The sequence below is a fragment of the Mustela nigripes genome, chromosome 5 (genome assembly GCF_022355385.1).
Source record: "Mustela nigripes isolate SB6536 chromosome 5, MUSNIG.SB6536, whole genome shotgun sequence".
Lineage (NCBI taxonomy): Eukaryota > Metazoa > Chordata > Mammalia > Carnivora > Mustelidae > Mustela > Mustela nigripes.
This window is the reverse complement of record NC_081561.1, coordinates 33,293,292-33,307,822: the sequence shown is the minus strand read 5'-3', so window position 1 is coordinate 33,307,822 and position 14,531 is coordinate 33,293,292. Positions and strand designations below refer to the sequence as shown.

General features: G+C 38.8%; 1 protein-coding gene across 1 annotated transcript in view; it reads left to right on the top strand.

Moving 5' to 3' along the window:
- Positions 1 to 14,531, top strand: part of SLC26A8 (solute carrier family 26 member 8) — a 75,044-nt gene that overhangs the window by 23,739 nt on the left and 36,774 nt on the right. Inside the window, 2 exon segments of the mRNA XM_059401535.1 lie at positions 6,694 to 6,810; positions 8,241 to 8,422. Of these exon segments, the coding sequence (XP_059257518.1) occupies positions 6,694 to 6,810; positions 8,241 to 8,422 (299 nt within the window).

Here is a 14,531-nt window from a genome sequence, read left to right as displayed (position 1 = left end):
ATCCACTAACAGATGTTAAAATTTGTGGATGAAAGTTTGCAAACTATGTAAGGAGGTCTGTGTAGTTTTGAAGATTCTTTCTCAAGATAATTGCTAACTACTTCTCTACTCTACAGTAGAGAACTTGAGAGAAACAACCTGAACCAAGTGATCAATGCTATATCATCACCAGTAGTAAGACATACAGATATTTTATGATCCTATGATATGACACACTAAGAAGGACACAACATTATGTCTGTAGCATTCTCGCCAAGAACGTGTAAACTTGTACTATCATGCAGAAACTAAAGACGACCCCAGAATGAGGGGCATTTGGCAAAATAATTGATCTGTTAATATTCTTTCAAAGTATCAAAATCAAGTAAAGACTGAGGAACTATTAAAGATTGCAGGGCTGAGGAGAAATAACAACTAAAATGAATGTGGGATTCTGGATAGACTCCCTAACAGAAAATGGAAATTAGTGGAACAACAAATGAGAGTCAAATAAAGCCTTTAGTTAATTTATAATGTTAATTTCCTGATTCTGATAATTATACAATGACTATATAAAATACTAACATTACAAGCTAAGAAAGGATTAATGGAAACTCTATTATTTTTGAAACTTTTCTGTAAGTCTAAAATTAGTTCAAAATTTAACAATTTTTTAAGGTAGTGGGAAGTTTGGAAACTTGGTTTCCCTTTATTTCTCCACAGCCTAAACTTAACCAAGATTGGACCACTTAGTTCTCAGGGTCCCACCAAGTAATTCTCTCACTTCCCTGTAATGGTAAGTTATTTGAAATCCTACATCTCAGCATGCCTGGCTGGCTCAGTTATTTGGGCAGCCAACTCCTGATTTCAGCTCAGGTCATGATCTTGGGGTCCTGGGATTGAACCCTGCATCTGGGTCTGCTCTCAGCAGGGAGTCTGCTTGAGTATTCTCTCTTCCTCACCCTCTGCCCCTCCTCCTGCTTACTCTCTTTCTAAAATAAATGAATAAATCTTAAAGAAAGAAAGAAAGAAACCGACATTTCAAAAGACTTTCTCTTTGTGCTCTATGTTGCTTATCAAGAGTAAATAAGGGATAGGACACCTGACTGGCTCAGTTGGTGGACTGTGCAACTCTTAATCTCAGAGTCATGATTTTAAGCCCCACATTGAGTATAGAGCTTACTTAAAACATAAATCAATATGATATATATATTTTAAAGAATAAGTAAGGGCTATTCAACATTATACTTGAATTCATAGGCAGCACATTAAAGCCAGAAAAAGAAATATGAGTACAAAGATTGTAAAGGAAGAAATAAAACTTCATTAGTTATAGATGATGATTTTTCTAATGAATAAAATAATCTACAAATAATTTATAGAACTAATAAGACTTTATCTAGTTTGCTGGATACAAGATCAGTATATAAAAATCAAGTATATTCTTACGTACCTGCAGGGAACAGATAGTGAATTTTTTTTAAAAAAGATAACATTTACCAAAAGCATAAAAAATATGGAATAAGTTGTAATGAAACTAAGAAAAGATATGTAAGTCCTCTTTAGAGAAATTATAGTTTACTGAGTAATATTAATTAACTAACTTAGTTGAAATTAATGGAGAAATAGCATGTCCAGGAGTTAGAAGACTCAATATTTAAAGATCTCAGTTCTCTCAAAATAAGTTTCATAGATTTATTACAATGTTAATGTAGATCCCAACAGCATTTTTTAAAATATTTTGTTTATTTATTTTATAGACAGAGATCAGAAGTAGGCGGAGAGGCAGGCAGAGAGAGAGGGGGAAGCAGGCTCCAAGCTGAGCAGAGAGCCTGATGCGGGGCTCGATCCCAGGACCCTGAGATCATGACCTGAGCCGAAGGCAGAGGCTTAAACCACTGAGCCACCCAGGCGCCCCCCTTCAACAGCATTTTTTTAATGGAACATGATAAGCAGATTGTAAAATGTATGTGTAAATGCAAAAAGCCAAGAATGGCCATGTTCTTTTGAAAGAATAGCATGGGAAGACCTCTCCTCCAATTATCAAGACTTAATATAAAGTTATAATATTTAAGATAATATCCATCAAAAGTAGACAGAATAAATAAACATTCTTATATGTGTATATTGGAATACGTGCAAGGAACGTGAGCAATCTCAGGCACTCACCACAACATGGCATGGTTCTATACACATGATATTGAGCAAAAGAAGCAGAAATTAAAATTACATACATTGTAACTCCATTAATATAAAATTCAAACTCAGGAACCTGGGTGGCTCAGTCATTAAGCATCTGCCTTCGGTTCAAGTCATGATCCCAGGGTTCTGGAATCAAGCCCTGCTTTGGGCTCCCTGCTCAGCAGGAAGCCTGCTTCTCCCTCTCCTACTTTCCCTGCTTGTGTTCCCTCTCTTGTTATATCTCTCTCTGTCAAATGAATAAATTCCTTCAAACTGAAAATTCATACTGAACTAAACTCTATTGTTTAGAAATATGTATACTACTGGTAAAGCTATAAAGAAAAGCAAATAAATTTTTATCACCAAGTCAAAATAATGAATACCTTTGTGGGAACAGGTGGAATTATAACAAAGACCTGGATGGTGGTAACAAAGGTGTTTGTTTTATAAGTATTCATTCAGCTCAACATCTATTTTTTAAGATTTATTTATTTGAAAGAAAGGGAGAGAGTGCATGTGAGAGAGCTCATGAGTTAAGGGAGGAGCAGAGGGAGAGAATCCCAAGCAGACGCCTCCTGAGCACAGAACACAACCCAGGGCTTGATCCCACACCCTGAGATCATGACCTGAGCCGAAACCAAGTGTTAGTTGCTCAACAGACTGAGCCACCCAGGCACCCCATCAATATTTATTTTAACGTACTTTCTATATGTATATTATATTTCACAATAAAAATAGGCATTTTTGACTTAAATTATCAAAACTATTACTAAACTAATTCCTACAAAATAGCAAGATAGTGTGGTATTACAGTAACAATCAGACCAATGGAACAGAAAAGAGTCATACAAATATATGTTGCATACTTTATATCATATGTTTCACTATAGAAACAAGCTTCTTAATGAATGATATGAAACAATTGGATACTTCCATGAAAAAATAATTTTTAGGAGCACCTGGGTGGCTCAGTCAGTTAAGTGTGTGATTCTTGATCTCAGCTCAGCTCTTGATCTAAGGGTCATGAATTTGAGCCCCACATTGGGCTCCATGCTGTGCGGGAACCTACTAAAAACAATAAAAACAGCACCAAAAAACCCACAATTTTTAGATGTCTTCCCTATGCCATACATAAAAATCTATTCCTGGTAGATTAAAGACCTAAATGTGAAAAGTAAAACAATCAAGGATTTTTAGAATTATGTAGAAGAATATTTTCATGATCTTGAAGTAGAAAATGATTTCTCAAAGATGACATAAGAAGCACTAGCCTGCTTAAAGGAAAAGACTAATAAATTGAATTAAGTAAAAGTCTTATTCATTCAAAGACACATAAAGATTGAACGACAAACCACAGAATTGGAGAGGTATTTGTAATACATGTACCCAACAAAGGATTTAAATCTGTAATATATATACTCCTACAAATCTGTAAGGAAACAACTCAATGAGACTGATCAACATTACTGACAATCAGTGAAGTGAAAAGTGAGGTTCAAATGAGTTACACACTAACTTATACACACTAAAATTTAAAACCTGACAGTATCATGTGCTAACACAGATGCAGATGATGGGAACTGTCATACAATGCTGGTGGGAGTATAAGTTGTATAACCATGTGGAAAACAGGTTGGCATGTTCTGGCAAAATGCCCCAGCAATTATGCTTCATAATATAGAATCCCAAGGAACTTGTACTTTGATGCACCAAGAGGATATACAAGAATATTCATGGCAATGTTGTTCACAGTGGCCCCAAACTGGAAACAAAGACAGGAGACTGTGCAAGCCTGGAGACAAAGAAAATAGGGAGATCACTGCCTTGGATGCTGATGGTTTTTTTAGTTCCGGTTCCAGTCTCTGATGAGGCCTAACTGTCCTTTGTACACTTTTAGTACATTTCCTGTTTTGCTTAAGCTAATTTGAGCAATTTTTCTGTGTGTGTGGGAGGGGGTTGAGGGAGGTGGTTTGGTTTTTTGTTTTTGCAATCATTAGAACCTTGCTTAGGAAAAAATAATGTGGAAGGAGAAACTATAAATTACAACGATCTAAGAGACCTATCAGCCAATGTGAGAACTTCATTTGAATCTGATAAAGATTGTCAGAGATAATACAACATATAATAGTAAATATTTTTTTTAAATATCACCCCAAATCTTTGGCTGTAGGTTTCTCATGTGGTTGTAGTCAAGCTATCTCAAGTCATCTCAAGGCTCCACAGAGGCTGGAGATCAGTCTTCAGGCGCTCTCGTGTGTCTGCTGATAGGCTTGGGTTTCTCACCTTGTGGGCCTCCATCTCCAAGAGCACTTGAGTGCCTTCTTAATATGGCAGCTGACAGGATCAGCTACATGTAGAACCCCTAGTCCAAAAAATATTCAGAATTTCAAGATGGTCAGAGTAGAGCATTAAGCCAAATGTGGTACCTTCTAAGCCCTGTTTAATTGTATAGGTCACACATTCTTGAAGCCAACTGTGGCAGCCGGTGGCCTAGATGAAAGAGAGAGTGAGTCAAAGAGCAACCAAGATAGAAGCCACAGTCTTCTTGCAATCTACTCTCAAAAGTGACAGCCTATCATCTTTGTTGTAGTCTGTTTATGAGATGCAAGTTACTAGGTCCATCCCACACTTAAGGGGTGAGGATCAGAGGCAGGAAAACTAATTAGCCATTACAGATCATCTTAGGGGTTCTCTACCACAACAATCATTTATGAAATAAGCAGGGAAATTTGACCATTGACTGGATATTTGATAGAGAACCCATATTAATTTCTTAGGTATAATGATGATATTGTAGTTAAATTAAAAGAGGGTATTCTAGGGCACCTGAGTGGCTCAGCTGGTTAAACATCTGCCTTCGGCTCAGGTCATGATCCTAGAGTCCTGGGATCAAGTCCTGCACTGGACTCCCTACTCGGTGGGGAATCTGCTTCTCCCTCTCCTTCTCCCCTCCCTCTGCCTCTGCCCCTGTTCATGCTCTCTCTCTCAGATAAATAAAATAGTTAAAAATAAATAAATAAGTGAAATAAAAGAGGGTCTTCTTTTGGGGCACCTGGTTGGCTCAGTCAGTAGACTTTTGATATCAAGGTCGTGAGTTTGAGCCCCACATTGGGTGTAGAGATTGGTTTAAAAAAAAAAATAAGAGAGTTGGGGTGCCTGGGTTGCTCATTCTTAAGTGTCTGCCTTTGGCTCAGGTCCTGATCGTTGGGTCCTGGGATTGAGCCCTGCATCCGGCTCCCTGCTTAGCGGGAAGCCTGCTTCTCCTTCTCCCACTCCCCCTGTTTGTGTTTCCTCTCTCACTGTGTCTTTCTCTGTCAAATAAATAAATTAAATCTTTTAAAAAAATAAGAGGGTCTTCTTTTAAAGATATGTACTAATATATCACCAGATGAAATAATTTCCTGTCTTGGATTTGCTTAAAAATAATATGAAGTGGGAGAGGAGTGAGGGAATAGAGACAATATTGGCCATGAGTTGACCACTGTTGGAGCAGGTGATGGGTATAATGGGAGCCCATTATACTCTGTTTTTGTACGTGTTTGAACTTCTACACACACACACACACACACACACACACACTTGTCTTGTCTAAGACACTAAATTTGCTCACTGAACTCATAACTGAATTCAAGCGAGCACTTGGTATGATGTAAATTGAAGATAGACCACCCAGGGGTGCCTGGGCGGCTCAATCCGGTTGGTTGTTAGACTCTCGATTTTGGCTCAGGTTGTGACCTCAGGATCACGAGATTGAGCCACGCATGCAGCTCCATGCTGGGAAGGAGATTGCTCAAGGTTCTCTCTCTCCCCCACCCTCTGCCCCACCCCAATCCCCCCTGCCCCTGCCCAGGTACGCGTGCTCTCTCTCTCTCTCTTTCAAAAAAAAAAAAAAAAGAAGAAGAAGAAGAAGATACACCCTTAGGGCAGGAACTGTGGACTTGTTACATCAAAGGATAAAAGGATGACACCATGCACGTTAATCCATTTGCTTCAAAATTTCCAAATTCTCATGGTGTTCTTGGAAAAGAAAGTAAGCATTGAAGGGGTTGTTGAAGAAAGAGACCTATGTGATTGTCATATGAAAGAGGGACTGCACATACCAATATGGAATCAAGCCAGTTACATATGATTCTTCTCTTGTTCTCCAGCTTTATTTCCAGTCCTGGAGGATGCCTGGGCCTTCTGCTATTAGACAAGGTGTGAAATGGGGCTGCTTCTCAGCTGCTGGAATCAGAGGTCTTATTCTTGCGACATCTGTTTTCCATGATTAGCATGAAGACCTTGAAAGGAGAGGTGTTTAAGCCTGTGATTTAGAGCTGAGGTGTAAAAACATGTGGTAAAGTAGGAGGAGAAGCTAGATATCAAAGGAGGTAATAAAAGACACAAATGATGGGCTGCAGGTTAAGAGATCTTATTATCACACTCAGCAGCTAGACACGTAGATCATTTTTATTTTCAATATTCTTTACAGTTTTTGTTAAAGGTGACTTTGAAAAGCCAGCCTAACTTTTCTTACTTGAATTATCTTTTCAGCCCTGACATTTAGCTTGCTGACGAGGCAACTGATTCCTCCTCTCAATGTCTGTTATGCGGCTTTCTGTTCTTCAGTAGTTTACATCATTTTGGGATCATGTCATCAAATGTCCATTGGTGAGTTCAGCACTAGAACTACAGGGGGTGGATGGGCTTTCTGCCTCAATCATTTCCTTATTGCTATGTTTAAGGTAGGATAAAAGGAGGCAGAAGATGGACATTCTATCCATAGGGTGAGTGTTCAGATTTCAGAGATTGTGCCATTATCAATGTCACTGCCAGACAGAGTTGGCTAGCTCTTTCCCAAAGAAATTAGACAGCAGGGGTACTTATCCTGGTGAAATTAACACACATTGAAATCTGACTGCCCTTAACCCAGAAGATCCAGAGGCAAGTTTGCCAATATTCCTAGAGTAGATCCATCTTTCAGCTGGACCTATAATAACCCACATGGGCCTACATTTCAATAACTATATTAGCTTATTAATTTACAATGAGAAAAGGCTGTCATATAATCAAAGCCCTCAAATCCATAGGACAAGCACTTACCTTCCCTGAGTCAGAAGTGCATCTACTAATTTATAATTAGAAATAACAAACTAGTTGAAAGTCATACAAGCAGCACATTTTCTTCACTTAGGTAAACCGTCATAGCAATCAAACCACAAAATGTGCAATAATCTTGGAAGGGCATTGTCAACATCTACTTAGTAAAGTGCCTTTTTCTTGGCTTCCCCACTGAACAACTGACCACCCAACCAGCACTGATCATTTTGACGAACACACTTTTTCTCCAGATACATTTGTATATTCAGGCTGATTACCACCCCATTATTCTAGATGCAGAGTGCTATCCTGCCTTTTTAAAGGACAGTATCACATGTCTTTACTAAAATCCATTATGTGTTGATTTTACATTGGGAGACTGAGAGGACAATTTATTCCTATATTTCCAAGTTCCTGGGGCATAGCACAGTCATTTCCAGATACTGATAATAAGGCTACAGGAGTTTTGTTTCTGTTAGGTAATTTAAAGGTAAGATTTGCCTTTACTCCCATATGTGACTATGTGGATTGGAGGGCTGAACGAAATCATGTTTGAAACAGGTTTATCTCATTGTCATTTTGCAACTAATAAATCCTTCACAAGTGATAGGTGCTATTTTTCTTATTATTATTGATTAGCTTTGTTTTCTGATCTGCCTACCTACCATTTCAATTTCATTCACCATCTCTAAGAGCAGGTACAGTGACTGAGCCTGATATGCATTTCCAGCCAATTTCCCTTTGAATCCCACTCCTTGTGCCCATATTGCAAAGAGGTTAATACCTGTACCACCAAGATCTAAATTCTGGAAGATGCTCATGGCATGTGGAACCAGAGTTCTTTTCTTTGCTCCTTCTCACTTTTCCAATGGCCACTTTCAAATAAGAGAAGTTCTTCATATCAAAAACAAAACAACATTAGACCATGCCTTGATTTTTCAAATATGTCAGGTTACCTGGATTTAAAACTGCACTTTCTGCCCCAACACCTTCTTTCATAGGTTCCTTCTTCCTTGTGAGTGCTCTGATGATTGATGTGCTGAGGTTGTACCCATTCAACAATGGCAACCTGATTCTGGGAACTTTCATCAAGGATGACTTTTCCAAGCCCTCCTTCCTTGCGGACTATAACAGATCCTTGAGTGTGGTGGCATCCACAACTTTTCTGACTGGGATTATTCAGGTAGGATCAGAGTCTCCAAACCACTGAAGAAGAAATAAATAAAGGAGCTACAAAGGGACCCCTTCCTTTTGTTGCTCCTGTTATCCGTCATGATATATCTGGAACTTTAGTTGCTTATTTTTTGAAAGCTTACAGGATGTGTGGATAGGCTCTCCTTAGTGACAAAACCTCTCCCTTCCTCAGAAACAATTCACCATTGATTTAGGATGAGACACTGAACATTCTCATTTGTCTAAAGAAAGGTCCTAGGGACTATGGTCAAGAGTTCTATTCATGATTTCATGTGTTTTAAAAATGTCTTTATATTCTTTCAACAAGACTAACACTCATAAGCTCCTGTACTATACTTTGGGTTAAGTAAGCATGAAAGCAAGATCTATAATCCTTTTTTTTAATATTTCAGGAGCACAGCTAAAGGACAATAATATCAATGACTTATTAAAATATCAAAACTTATTTTTGGTGTGTCTTTGATTTTCTCTCAGAGACTAACATCTAAAGCTTCACCCATTGAACAGAAGTCACATATGCTAGCTTTATTTCTCTTTCTTTGCAACCAATCTACTTTCTAGCTAATTTTTGCTGATCTCTCCTGGAACCATCTTTTATTAGATAAGGTTTTATTTATTTATTTTTTTTAAAGATTTTATTTATTTATTTATTTATTTGACAGAGAGAGATCACAAGTAGATGGAGAGGCAGGCAGGGAGAGAGAGAGAGGGAAGCAGGCTCCCCGCTGAGCAGAGAGCCCGATGCGGGACTCGATCCCAGGACTCTGAGATCATGACCTGAGCCGAAGGCAGCGGCTTAACCCACTGAGCCACCCAGGCGCCCCAAGATAAGGTTTTATTGAAAGCCTACAAAGTCGGGGCGCCTGGGTAGTTCAGTGGGTTAAAGCCTCTGCCTTTGGCTCAAGTTATGATCACAGGGTCCTGGGATCTAGTCCCGAGTCGGGCTCTCTGCTCAGCAGGGAGCCTGCTTCCTTCTCTCTCTCTGCCTGCCTCTCTGCCTACTTGTCATCTCTGTCAAATAAATAAAATCCTAAAACAAAAGAAAGAAAGAAAGAAAGCAAGCCTACAAAGTCTAGCCCATATACCAGCTATACAACTTACTTAAATTACCTTACATTTATGGGCCTTGGTTTTCTTGTGTATAAAGTAGGAAAAATAACATTTATTTCACAGGGTTCTTATGAGGACTAAATGAGAAAATACATGTGAAGCACTCAGCACAGAGCCTGTCACGTAGTAAGCATCAGCATGTGATAACTACTGGGTACAGAAATATGAATTTGGGTACTTTGACAGAGACCAAAAATAAAAAAGAAGATGTAATTCCTGTGGTTAAAAAAATCAATCTTGTAGGGGAAGATAAAATAACAAAATATAAATCAGCAATCTATGAATTCTCTACATGACCCTGGGCGTGTTCTCTTGCCTCCTTTGAGCCTCAGTTTTTTCATCTAATAAAGGAAAAGATATCCCATTTCCAGAAAGATGAAATAGATCTACTTTTCCCTATGCCTCCTGCTAAGTACAACTAAAAACCTTGGAACGTTATATATAACACAAACATAAGACTCTGAATAGTGGAGAGAAGGCAAACTGGCTCAGAACCCCAGGATCCAAGGAATAACACAATGGTGAGTTTCCAGGGTTTTCTTTTTGCCTCTTATATTTCAAACTTGGTGCTAAGGAAGCCAGAAACCCAAATGCTAATACCTGTGCACACACACATACACACACACATACACACACCAAGCCCTAACAGAAATCTGTTCTTTATAGCCACGGCACCAAAAAAGGCTAGCAAAGCTGAAAACTTTTACATATAACTACTACACTCCAGACTAACACCAAGGAAAAACAAAACAAAACTGTGATATCAACTCCCTCATGCCAACAAAGGCCAACTGAGGAGTCCAGACTTTCACCCTTACCCACCCATAATGAAGTGTACACCCACAACCCCAACTGGGGTGTTGTCAGAGAAGGCCAAATAGGGAGTCAAGACTTTCATTCCCACCGTGCAATAATGAGACCCTCTTCCTACTCCTCACTGGGGTGGTATTAGAGATGGCCTTCGGAAGAGGACAACCCCTTCTGTTGTAGTATCAGTGGACGCCAAATGGGAAGAAGTAAGGTATTCCCATCTCTTCCAACCATGATAATATCAGCAGAGGGCTAGTGGGAGCCAGAACTCCTACCCCTGCCCAGCAATAATGAAGAGTCCTGCCACAGCTGTCGGTGGAAGCTTAGGGGAGAAGCTGGACTTCTGCATCTACAGGCAGTAACAAGATGGCACCTTCCTCCTCCCCTGCCATCACTTTGTCAAAATAAGTAAGGTAAAACACAGATTTAAATAAGATCCAGCATCTCATAGCATAGTGTCCAAAATGTCCACCATTGAACTGAAAATTACTTGTCATGTCAAGAACCAGAAAAATCTCAACTTGAATGAAAAAAGACAATAAAAAGATGCCAGCACTGAGATGACAGAGATATTAGGATTATCTGGCAAAGATTTTAAAGCAGCCATCCTAAACATGCTTCAGCAAGCAATAATGAACATGCTTGAAACAAGTGAGAAAATAGAAAGTCTCAGCAAATAAACAGAAAATATGAAGAAACAAATGGAAATTTTAGAAGTGTAGAGGAGGCAGGAAAGAATGAATGAATTCAAAGAAAGAACAATAGAAATTGCCCAATTGGAACAACAGAGAGAAAACAGACTGGAAAAAATAATGAACAGAGACTCGGGAACAAGTAGGACGATAACAACACATCTAATATTTATATCATGAGAGTTCCAGAAAGAGAGGAGAAAAAAGATGGGGGCTGAATTACTTGAAGAAATAATGGCTAAAAACTCCCCAAATTTGGCAAAAGATGTAAGCGTCCAGAATCAAGAAGCTGAGAAAATTTCAAACAAGATAAATCCATAGAAATCCCCCCTAAGGGGCTCCTGGGTGGCTCAGTGGGTTAAAGCCTCTGCCTTCAACTCAGGTCATGATCTCGGGGTCCTGGGATCGAGCCCCACATCAAGCTCTCTGCTCAGAAGGGAGCCAAGCCTCCTTCCTCCTCTCTTTCTGCCTGCCTCTCTGCCTACTTGTGATCTCTGTCTGTCAAATAAATAAATAAAATCTTTAAAAAAACAAAAACAAAAACAAATGGAAAGAACCAGAATATTTGTATCTTTATTAAAAAAAAAAAAAAAAGAAATCCACCCTAAGACAAATTATAGCCAATCTCTTAAAAACTAAAGACAATAAAAAAAAAAAAACCTCTCAAAAGCAATAAGAGAAATACTTTGCCTATGGGGTGGGGTTGGGGGTGAGCAACTCAAATGGCAGCAGATTTCTTCTTCTTCTTTTTTTTTTTTTTAAGATTTCATTTATTTATTTGAAAGAGAATGAGTGAGAGAGAACATGAGAGAGGGGAAGGTCAGAGGGAGAAGCAGACTCCCCAAGGAGCTGGGAGCCCAATGCAGGACTCGATCCTGGAAGTCTGGGATCATGTCCTGAACCGAAGGCAGTTGCTCAACCAACTGAGCCCCCAGGTGCCCGGCAGCAGATTTCTTATCAGAAACCATAGAGTCCAGAGGGAAGTTACACAATATTTTCTGTTTGCTAAGAGCAAAGAAATGTCAATCCAAAATCATATACCCAATGAAAATATCCTTTAAGAATCACAGGGAAATCAAGACATTCTCAGAGGAAGAAAAACTTAAGAGAATTTGCTAGGAGCAGACCTACCCTAAAAGAATGGTGAATGAAGATCTCTAAACAGGAAATGATAAAAGAATCTTGGAACATCAGGAAGGAAGAAAAAATAATGGAAAGAGTAAAAATATGGATAAATACAATAGATTTTCCTCCTCTTATGCCTTCTAAATTATGTTTGATGGTTGAAATGAAATTATAACACTGTGATGTGGTTCAAAATGTATGTAGAGGAAGTATTTAAAACAATTACCATAAACCCCTAAACAACATGAGTTTGAACTGCACAGCCCCACTTATATGCAGATTTTTTAAAAATAAATACTGTACAGTATTGTAGATATATTTTCTCTTCCTTATGATTTTCTTAATAATACTTTATTTTCTATATCCTACGTTACTGTAATAATATAGTATGTAACACATATACCAAATGTTAATCATATGTTTATGTCATTGGTAAGGCTTCCACTCAATAGTAGGACAATAGGAGTTAAGTTTTGGGGGACTCTAAAGTTATACGTTGGAGGGGGGTGCTAGGTGGCTCCATTGGTTAGGCATCTGCCTTCGGCTCAAGTCATGATCCCAGGGTCCTGGGATCAAATCCTGCATTGGGCTCTCTTTTCAGCCCAGGAGACTGCTTCTCTCTCTCCCTTTGCCCCTCCCTCTGCTTATATCTTCCCTCTCTCAAATAAATAAATTCTTAAAAAAGAAAAAAGTTATACATGGATTTCAACTGTGTGTGTTTGGGGAGGGGGTGTTGCCCCTAACTTCTGTGGTATTCAAGGGTCAACCATAATTTTGCAAGATGCTATCAGTGGGAGAAACTGAGTAAAGAGTACACCAGATTTCTCTGTAATGTTTCTCCCAACTGCATATTGATTTACAGTTATCTAAAATAAAAAGTTTAAATTTTGAAAAGAAGTCTGTACTAGAAAATATCTAACATTCATTGTTATGTGTTAGTCACTGTTCAAAATACTTCACATGTACCCCTCTCATTTGACCCTTACAACTCCTTGTATGAGGGTAGGTGTTACTATGATTTTTTTTTTAATTTTAAGATTCTATTTATTGATTTATTTATTTGAGAATGAGAGAGAGAGAGCATGAGTGGGAGAGGGTCAGAGAGAGAAGCAGACTCCCTGCTGAGCAGGGAGCCGACACGGGACTTGATTCCAGGGCTCCAGGATCATGACCTGAGCCAAAGGTAGTTACCGAACCAACTGAGCCACCCACGTGCCCACTATGATCCTTGTTTTAAGGGGAAAAAAGGTATAGTGAGGTTAAGTGAATTGATCCAAGTTCACACAGCCAGTAAGATCCCAAACTGGGAATTGGGCTCAAGGTTGTCTATCTCCAGAATCTGTGCTTCACATAATTTTAAAGTGCAAATTAAGATTAATATTAATAAAAGTGAAGTGTTTGGTGTCAAAAGAATGTAAAGCACAGGAATAACCTTTAGTTGGTTGAAGTCTGTGAAGAAAACAACCATGTTTTGAGACTTCTCTTCATTCACTGAACATTTAGTACTTGTTTTCTATAAGAATGTGCAATAGGTATCATGTCATAGGCCAACTCTGACTGATTGGCATTCGCTGCTTAGAGAATTAGGTCAACACAAATTTTGACACCACAACACAGCTGAGCAAGAAAGAGCTTTGTGGTTATAAGTATTTGCCACTTACAAGGTGGAAGGAAGAGATGGCATGAAAAGTGAATGGTAATGTATTTGCCTCTGTCACTATTCTCAGATTTGAGCTAAGTGTTTTACATGTTTTATACAATGTAATTCATACAAAACACTGCATGGTTATTACTCACTTTTTATAGATGAAGAAACAGGCTCAGAGAGTTTACTTAACTTGTCCAAGCTCACACAGCCTGTGAGAGGCAGAGCCAGGATTGAAGCCAAGTTTTTCATCCCTAGGAATCATGCTCTTCTCACCATATCTCCTGGAGAAGAGAAATTGTATTGAGCTCTTGAAAGAAATGATGGACAGGGATTGACAGAAATGGGCAAAAAAGAGGGATTCATGCATAAACACAGAAATAGATACAGATCAGCCAATCACACAAAAGACAGGAAGCTGACTGGCCCCATTAGAGTAGCAGAGCACATTGGGCAATAATGATCAAAGAATATAGAGACATGGTGCTCAACTGACTGAAAGCTTGAAAACAAAATCCTTTTAAACCTCCAAGATTTACTCTTCCAAGTTTGTTTTCTGAGAGCTTCTAGTGAAGGAGAGGTGAAGTGCTAACTATAGTAGGCTTCAAGACTGATCTTTCCCCATCTTCTTCATTAAGCTGTGCAAGTTTTCTTAACCTCCTTTCTTAACGGGAAATGGGGCTCGCCCTCTATCCAACAATTTTCAAGTTGCTTTT